The 9,860-nt window shown below is 44.2% G+C and overlaps 1 protein-coding gene across 4 annotated transcripts in view; it reads left to right on the top strand.

Moving 5' to 3' along the window:
* The window catches only part of WNT11 (Wnt family member 11), a 61,847-nt gene that overhangs the window by 45,323 nt on the left and 6,664 nt on the right, over positions 1–9,860 (top strand). For all 4 annotated transcript variants that reach the window (XM_069070880.1, XM_069070878.1, XM_069070881.1 and 1 more), the window contains exon 5: positions 5,996–6,288. In XM_069070880.1, coding sequence (XP_068926981.1) covers positions 5,996–6,288 — 293 coding nt within the window. The remainder of the gene's footprint in view (positions 1–5,995; positions 6,289–9,860) is intronic.

The raw sequence follows: 9,860 nt of genomic DNA, 5'->3' as shown, positions 1-9,860 counted from the left end.
TCTCTGTTCTAAGGTCCCTCCCAGCTCTGACATTCTCTGTTCTAAGGGTCCTCCCAGTTCTGACATTCTGTGCTCTAAGGTCCCTTCCAGCTCTGACATTCTGTGTTCTAAGGTCCCTCCCAGCTCTGAAATTCTCTGTTTTAAGGGCCGTCCCAGCTCTGACATTCTGTGTTCTAAGGTCCCTTCCAGCTCTGACATTCTGTGTTCTAAGGGTCCTCCCAGCCCTGACATTCTGTGTTCTAAGGGTCCTCCCATCCCTGACATTCTGTGTTCTTAGGGCCCTTCAGGCTTTAATATTCTATGTTTTAAGATCTCAACACTAACATTTTAGGTTCTAAAGTAATTTCCAGCTGATATTCTATGTTCTAAAGTTTCTTTTATCTCTGACATTCTATGTTCTAAGCTCCTTTCCATCTCTGGCATTCTGGATTCTGTTCTAAGCTCCCTTCAACTTTTCACATTTTATGATTCTCTGAGTAGCTCAAATGAGGCTGGGTTACACCCACCCCACAAGGGCATGGGTTCAATCCCTTTACTGTATTGGTATTGTCTGAAGTGGACTTAGGTACTTGAGAACTGGCCTTTTTTTTCTGCCACTCTCAGGACTTCCTAAACTGAAGAGATGGTCTAGGAGTGCCTGTGATTAAGCAGTGATGACCTCAGAAAGTCATGGGAGAGGAAACAGTCCCTGGACCATAGCCATTGGACAGAGTGGAGTTGGGAGAACATTGAATCTTGGGAGACCTCAGTTCTAGGCCTGGCTATGCAACTAACCAGCTTGGTGACCTCAAGGAAGTCACTTCCATTCTCTGGCTTCTTCCTCAGCAAGATGGAGAGGATGGATTAGACTGAAGGACTTAACCTTTTTTGTGTCATGGACCCTTTTGATAGTTTGGTCACATCTATGGACCTCTTCTCAGAATCATGTTATTAAATTTAAAGAACGCTAAAATCCCCTTAGAGGTGACAAAAATGAAGACATGACCTTTTTTCCCCATCCAAGTTCATGGATCCCCTGAAATCTATCTGCAGATCCCTTGGGGGTCCATGGACCTCAGGTTGTTTAAGGCCATCTAGTGAGGGTCAGAGCCAAGACCATGTGGCTCAGAAGCAAACCAGAATCATGATTCTGAAGAAGACTTCTGGGGAGGGGGGATCTCTTACCTGACACAGTGTGGTACAATGGAAGGAAGGCCGGATTTGGAGTCTAAGGATAAGGATTGAAGCCTCGCTTTGGCTTTTTACACATGGTGCCTCCGGGTCTCAGTTTCCTCAGCTGTAAAATGAGAGGCTTCTATCCCCACATTTATGATTCTGTAACCTCTTCCAAAGTAGAAGGGAGGAATCCACCATATTTTTAGACAGTGTGAAGTCCCAGCAAGTTTTTTCTTACACAAAGCTTAAATCTCCCTCTTTATACCATCATCATCATAGCTAGTATTTGTTTTTTACAAATATCCCATTTGATTATCACAACTCTAAGAGGTACCCACATTTTACAGATGAGGAAACTGAGGCAAACAAGGTAAAGTGACTTGCCCAGGGTCACACAGCTAGTAAGTGTCTGAGGCTGGATTTGAATTCAGGTCTGTCAGACTCCAGGCCCAACACCCTGTCCACTGTACCACCTAGTTGCCTCACCATTGGGCTAATTCTCCCTTCTGGGATAGAGCAGCACAATTTAATCACTCTCATTGTGAAGAAAAGGAAACTGAGGCAGTGTACAAGTTACCAAGTCTATAGCAGGGACAGGACTCAGACCCAGGCTGTTAATGGTGTAATCAATGCCCCAGAAACCACAGGGCAGTGAGAGACCTTCCACATTACAAGTACCAAGGCCTGAATTGGCCCCTCTGGATCGTTTCCTCAAGCTCCATTGAGCCCCAAATGTTGCTGGCCCTCCATGTTTGGTCCCATCATCCATCAATGAGAGGGCAGTTAGTCTTTGAACAAGTGTATCATCAGCATATAGTATGTTTCTGACACAGTGGCAAACCCTGAGGATGCAAAGGAAGGTGAAAACATGGGTGCCCCTCCATCCCCGGGAGGAATTCACAGACAGCATAAAGATAGCCAGGTACATACAGGTCACACACAGAGTAGATGAGGATAAGCTGAAGGGAAGTACCTTCTCCATTCTGGGAGACCCACCACACAGAAGGTGGGATTTGAGCTGTCCCTTAAAGGGACTCAGGAAGCCACGATGCAGAGAGGAGGGAGACCATTCCAGGTATGGGGAACAATAAACTCAGAGGCAGGAGATGGGGTGTCTTGGACAAGGAAGAACAACACGTCCAGTGTAGCTTAATCCTAAAATGGGTGGAAAGGGGAAGAGGTTAGGAAGGAGAACCCAAACCCAGGGGAATCCTCAGGGCATGATATAGTAAATTATGCTTTAGAAGTTAGTGAAAATGTAGAAGGAGCCTTGGCCTTAGTGTCAGAACATCTGGGCTGAAACCTCTGTTCTTGACATTTATTAATAATTTGTATCATCTAGGATAAATCACTTTGGCTGAGTCATTTTCCTTGTGATCTCAGTGTCCTCATCTGTAGAATGGAGTCAGTAATACCCTAGCTGGTTCTCTGGGGTGAGAGTGAGTGCAATCCTGGAAGCTTGATTGAAATGTTGTTTATTATTCAGCCTGAGGCCAGAGAGCTGTAGGTTTCCCTGGCCAGAAACCAGGTCCCTTTAGCCCCAGGAGATTGGAGGAAGAGAAAGCCCAGTCCCTCCCCTTCCCTGGCAACCATGCTCAGAGTCTCTGAGTCTTTAGCCAGCTAAAGGAAGGGTGCTTGGACCTCCCAAATGTTCTGATTTGGAGATTCTATCCATGCAGTGGGAGTGGGGCGTCTGCCATAATTGCCATTGATTCACAATCTGGGTGATTCCAATGGCATGTCAGCTCCTTGAGGGCAAGGAAAGATGCATCATTATTTCTGTGTTCACACACACCCTCCCTTACCTCCAACCCCACCCCCAGTGCTCTTTTAGAATTCAATAAATGCTTGTGGAATGAGTGAGAATAAGCTTCACTCCTCCAGTCAATTACCTCACCTGTAAAATTGGACTAAAATGTTGGCCCTGCCTTGTGAAGGGGCTGTCTGTAAAAAAAAAAAAAAGTTCTGTAAGCTTTAAAGGGCCATAGAAATGAGACCTAATAAGCTCATTGGATTTGAAATCAGAAGACCTGGATTTGAATCCTGGTACTGCTGGGTGGCCCTGTATGAAGCTGTTCCACTGCCCTCGTGTTCCTTACCTTGAAATGAGGAAGCTGAACCAGAAGTTCTGAGGTTCTAGCTCCAGATCTAGGCTCGGTTCTAGATCTTGTATCCCCCTGACTAGACTTGCTCTGACACTGGGGTTCTGTTTTCCACTCCCTGGTGAGATGGAGCAGAAGTGTCCAATGTGAACCCAGAGGGGAGGCCCAAAGGCAGGACCCTACAAAACACTGGAAGCTGAAACAGATCAAAGTGCAGTTGAAAGTATTTGACAAAACAAATGAAAACACAATGACATAGACAGTGAATCGTAGTATGTGGTTTCCAAAGTCCACATGCTGTCCCCAAGGGTCCTTCTGTACAACTTGGGGTCCTGCCACCCCGCACTTCTATTTAGTTTGACACCATCAGGCCTGAATCAGGTGCCAGAGTACGTGTGCTTTCCCATTGGCTCCTGAGGACTGGTGGCTATACTTAGTGAAGGGGGGAGAATCACATTGACTTCCAAAGAACTTTTCCTTTTGTTTTAATTGTAAAATCCATAGAATATGGAAATGTCTAAGTTAGACCTTAGAACATAGACTGTCATTAGAGCTGGGTGGGGCCTTAGAGCATAAAATGTCAGAGCTGGAATGGACCTTAGAATAGATAATGTCAGAGTTGGGAGGAACCTTAGAACACAGAATATCAGAGCTGAGAGGGGCTTTAGAACAGAGAATGTTAGAACTTTGAGGGGCATTAGAACACAGAATGTTAGAACTGGAAAAGACCTTAGAACAGAGAATGTCAGAGCTGAGAAGGTCCTTAGAGCACAGAATAGAAGGGGCTTTAAAACACGGAATGTCATCAAAGCTGAAAGGGCTCTTAGAATGAAGAATGTCAAAGCTGGAAGGAACCTTAGAACATAGAATGCCATCAAACTAGGGCAAGACCTTAGGACAGAGAACATCAGAACTGAAGGGGCTTTAGAATCTAGAAAGTCAGAGTAAGAGAGACCTTGGAACACAGAATGTCAGAACGGGGAGCGGGGGAGGGGGGGGCCTTAGAACACAGAATGTCAGAACTGAGAGGCACCTTAGAACTCAGAATGTCAGAGCTGGAAGGGACCTGAGAACACAGAATGTCAGAGTTGAAAGGACCCTTGGGATATAGAGTGTCAGAACTGGAAAGGACCTTGAGATTATCAGTTTAATCCTCTTATTTTTATAGTCAGCCGGGTGGTGCAGTGGTTAGAAGGTTAGATTTGGAGTTTCATCTGATTTCAGACCCTGGCTTAAGTGTCTTGAATGACACCCTGGGCAAGTCATATCACCCTTTTGAGTCTCAGTTTCCACATCTCTAAAATGGAGGTAATAATGGCATCTACCTCCCCAAGTTGTTATGAAGATCAAATGAAATAATGTGTGCAAAAAACTCGGCAAACCTTAAAGCTCTATTTAAATGCTGGCTATTATTATTAATAGAAAAGAGACAGGCCCAGAGAGCAGAAGTGATAAGGTCACACCGCTGGTAAACAGTAAAGTTGGATCAGGCTCGGGGAGCTGGTGGCAGAGGGTCTCTAGGAGGCCTAATCTGATGCCTTTTCCAATACCTCACAATTGTAATTTTTAAAATTGATAATTAAAATTGATCATTTTAATAAAATGTGTAACCAAAGTTAATCACTTTTCTTTATAACTTTTTATTTTATTAAATAAATTTATAATCAAAATGTATAAAATTTATAATTTAAATTTATAATTTTTGCAAAACTAAGTCAAAATTTAGAATTTTTTGAAGAAAACCTTGTTCTAAATGCTTTCACATACATTATCATCTTGTCATAGAAAGAACACCAGAAATTAGGAACTTTTTATTTTAGACCTAATTCTTCCACTAATAAATTCTGTGACCTGGGGAAAAAACATTTCCCTTCTCCTGGCCTCAATTTCCTCAGTAATTTGAGGGCGTCAGGCTAGACGGTCCCTCTGGGCCTGTGAGTCTATGATTCATTCTCCCTTCTCTCCCATAGCAGCTCTGCGTGGTTGGAAGGGGCTGAGACAAGTCCACCTTTATGGGCTGAGATGTGGATGTGAGTTGGAGCTGGGCTGTTTTTCCAACAACAAGAGTCAGGATGATGTAAAGCAAAGAGCTCTCTGCTGACCACTGCCTTGGGCAGATCACTCCCTTCTCTGGACCTCAGTTTCCCCATCCATTAAAATGGACCCAATAATCTTTTCCTCATTCCATCCTGCAGCAGGTTTTCTGTGAAGAAAAGGCGTTGTAAAAGTTAAAGGGGTAGGGCTAGAGACTGGATTTGGGATTTCATTAAGGGGGAACTCCTGGGTGAGGAAATCCCTCTACTAATAGTTTGGTACTTGCTCTACCACTGATAGTCTTGGAAAGTTACCTGAGGGCCTAAATGATTTGTTCAGGCTCATTCAGCCAGTGTGTGTCAGGACAAGACTTGAACCCAGGCTTTCCTGTAAACCTTAGGCACTGTAGCAATGGGAGCTGTTGATATTAGTGGGTTAGTGGATGGGGGAGAAAAAAGAGACACAAGCTAGGAGTAAAAATACACATGATGACCATAGTAATGTTCTTCTTTGATGAGTATGGGAGAGGAAGGAGGAGGGAGGAAACAAGCATTTATTAAAAACATGCTGCATGGCAGTCACTGTATTAAGTGCTTTACCAAGATGACCTCTTTTGACTGAAGAGAGGCAGACTGACCCTGTAAGGAGATACCTGCCACCATCTCTCCACCTAAAGCATGGCCTCTTCCTCCCTACCTCCACAGGCCCTGAGAGCATCCCTAGAGATGAAGTGTAAATGTCATGGGGTCTCTGGCTCTTGCTCCATCAAGACTTGCTGGAAGGGGCTGCAGGAGCTTCGAGATGTGGCCCAGGACCTCAAGACCAAATACCTATCAGCCACCAAGGTGGTGCATCGCCCCATGGGCAACCGAAAACACCTGGTGCCCAAGGACCTGGACATTCGGCCTGTCCAGGACACGGAGCTGATCTACCTGCAGAGCTCCCCTGACTTCTGCATGAAGAACGAGAAGGTGGGCTCACACGGGACACAGGACAGGTAAGGTAGTGGCTGGGGATTGGGCCTTACCCTAGAGTGTAGTTCTCTGTCTTGACCCACTACTAGCCTCTGAGTTCTGAGGGCAAGGGATCCCCAGATATACACTATATTTCCTCTTAGCACCTAGTACCATGCTCTGTACACAGTAGGATCTTCAGCCTTTGGTAATGGAGAGAATTGTCCCAGAATAGAATGAGCCTCCTAGGGAGGAAGGGAACTTTGCTTTGACGGAGGGCCTTCAATAGAACCAGAATATCTACTTATCAGAGGGAACAATGGGGAGGGGGCACCTGTTCAGGGTCAGGCCGTTGGACCCAATGGCCTTTGGATACTCTTCCAGATGAGACTGTTATGTCAGATTCTGGCTCCTTCACTTCCTGCTTATGTCATCCTGGGGCCAATCCCCTCTTCTCCCTCTTTTTAAAAAAATTTTTATTTAAAAAAAATTTTTAAATGAAAACTTATACACATAAAAAGAAACAGATTATAAACATATATTAAGTCCTAAATATAAAATAAGAAAAAAACATGTAATGTGCACAACAGAACATAAGAGAGAATTCAAAATATATAGCAATAAATTTCCATTTCAAGAAAGCCTATATATTAAATACTATACATTATGTTGAGACCCTCTTCTCTTTTTATCTTAGTTTCTTCGTTTACAGAATAGCAATAATAATATTTGCACTGTGTACCTTAAATTCATTCATTCATCCATGAAGCTCTTACTATATCAGTCAGTCAAGCAATCAACATTTATTAAACATTTACTCTCTACCAGGCATTTGTGCTGAGTGCTGGGGACCCCCACAAAAAAGTCTGCAAGTCTCTGATTGGGTGGGACTGGAAGGGAGCAGGACAGGAAGCTCTATATTGGGGATAGATGGGGGCTGCTCTGGAGAGGACATCAGAGATACACAGATTATTCTGAGAGGTAAAGCCGCTCCAGGTGTATTTGGAGGGTAAACTGTGTGCAGCTCTGGCTGTGGAGGTGATGGTGCTGGCCACCCATCTACATGTAACAGTGCAGTCCAGAATGTTAGAGCTGCAAGGACCTTCAAACTCACCTAGTCCTCTTGTTGAATTTCAGAACTTGACAGGTGAAAAGAGATCTCAGATGCAGAAGGGAGAGAGAGAGAGACAGAGAGAGAGAGACAGAGACAGAGAGACAGAGACAGAGAGAGAGAGGGAGGAAGGAAGGAAGGAAGGAAGGAAGGAAGGAAGGAAGGAAGGAAGGAAGGAAGGAAGGAAGGAAGGAAGGAAGGAAGGAAGGAAAAGGGAGTGGGATGAGATTAGAGAGACCCGAGTTCAAATTTCTTCTGAAAAATCTACTAGCTATGGGACCACAAGCAGGTGTTTTAACTTCTCTGACCCCCATTTTCCTCATTTATAAAACAGGGATGGTAATAATACATGCAATAAACTTGCCTCAGAAAGTTAATGTGAGGATCAAAAGAAATAATACATTTAAAGGGCTTTGCAAACCTTAAGATGTTATATAAATATTAGCTATTAAAGTTAGGTACTTCTGGTAAATATACTTGAGGCAGAATTTGAACTCAGATCTTCCCACACCATACAGCACTCTACCCCACCGTGCCTCCTAACTCCCAGTCATAAAAGATGATGCAGATAAGAATTTCGTAATAGTTTCCCAAATCAAAAGAATGGTTTGATGTTTCTACTATATTTGAATTATCCCGGCTATTGTTGGCCTCTAGAAGTACTGGAAACCTGAACAGATGTTAAATGCAAGGGATATATCATTAACTGGGTGAAGCCCAGGATAAATCTGGTATTTATGGACCACCAGAGGCCAAAAAGACCTTGTAATGTAGTAGATAGAGGTTATACCCAAAGAGACCTCAGAACATAGACTGGAAAATGGGAGAACCAGGTAGGACTTTCTGATATAGAAAATCAGAACTGAAGGAGACTGGAAGACATTGAATGAAGAATATTAGAACTGAAAGTTCTAAGTTTTGAAGTTTAGTTTAAAGTTTAGAACTTACTTCTTAGAGCTAAGAGCATAGATTATTATAGCTAGAACATTAAATATCAAAATTTGAAAAGATTTCAAAACACAAACTGTTAGAGCTAGAAGGGACCTTTAATTATCACTTGGTCTAGTTTCATTTTATAGATTAGGAGCTTGGGGCCCAGAGGAGTAAGGCAAACTCTTAGAGGTCAGACATGAACTAAGAACACAGGTCTCCTGACTCCAAGTTCAGTGTTTCTTCCTCTATCCCATGCTGCTTGCTTTGATCCTCACAACAGGTTATTGTTACCCCCACTTTGCAGATGTGGAAGTGGAGAAACAGAAGTTATATTACTTACCTAAGGACGCAGCTTATAAATGGCAGAGCAAGAATTTGCATCTGTCTCTTCTGACTCCCAAACCAGGGCTGTTTCCATAATACCAAAGCTGCCCATTTTCTTTAAAATATAGACTGTTAGTGCTGGAAGGAGCCTTTAGAAATCAGAATGGCAGAGCTGAAAGGGTTCTCAGAACACAGAATGGGGACACCATTTAGTCCAATGCACCCTCATTTATAGCTGAGGAAACTGAGGCCAAGGAGAGAAGGTACTGCCCCAGGAACATGAAATGCATCAGTGGCAGTGTGAGGACCCTCATGTCCTGACTTCCTAGTCCAGGGATTTTTCTGGTACCCCCTCTCATTACTTCTACCATGTGGTTTCTCCAAACACCAGGTTCAAGGTCCTCCAGAGTCTAGGTATATAATGGTAGGGACAGTGAAGGGATCAGCTTCTTATAATCTTTAGGCCAGGTTTGAAAGGACCCATCATTTCCCAGGGGCATGTCTGGGCTCCCTTTTCTCGCCACCACCCTCATCACCAGAATGCAGTTGAATCCTTGGGAGTCTCTGCTGAAACATCTGCCTCCCAGAGAGCTGGCCCAGTGCACTCCTGTGGCTTGGATCCCACTCGCTGCATTTTCTCACGTCCCTTGGCTTCTCCCATCACCATTCTTGGCTTTGCTTCTCTCTCTTGGGGAGCTGTTCCCAAGGGAGTTGAAGGAGGTTTCTATGCAGTACAGACCCCCCAGAACTCCCTTTGCTGTCTCCTAAGGGGGAATATGGTAGCAAGAGTTCCGGCCTTAGGGTCAAGAGTCTTGGGTTCAGATCCCGCCTGTGATTCTTACCAGCTGGATAAACTTGGGTAAATTACTTCCCCACCTAAGCCTCCATTTCCCCATTTATGAAATAGGAAAAAATAACTCACATACTGTCTACTCGCAGTATTAAGGGGTCAGTGCTCTGGAAACTGCTGAAAGACCCAAGAGGAATAAATTATCCCTCTGGCACCATGGTAGAAAAAGCCCTGGGCTGGAATTTTGGACACCTGATCTATTCTCCTTCCTGGGCCTACTTCCCCCTCCGTGAAATGAGGGTCTGACTATGTGGTCTCTAAGGCCCCTTCTACCTCTGCCATTCTGTGGATTCTGGGTGAAGAGTCCCAGCAGTCCCACTGACCTCAGTCAAGCAAGAGGAAAGTTAGGATGCCCTGCCCCCACCCATTTCCCTTTGATGGCTTCTTGAAAGACAGCC

The sequence above is a fragment of the Petaurus breviceps genome, unplaced genomic scaffold, assembly GCF_028583685.1.
Source record: "Petaurus breviceps papuanus isolate PSGF00001 unplaced genomic scaffold, PetGlider_PUasm1.0 90823, whole genome shotgun sequence".
In the NCBI taxonomy this organism is placed as follows: Eukaryota; Metazoa; Chordata; class Mammalia; order Diprotodontia; family Petauridae; genus Petaurus; species Petaurus breviceps.
Note: the sequence above shows the minus strand (reverse complement) of the source record. Positions and strands in the feature narration are given on the sequence as shown.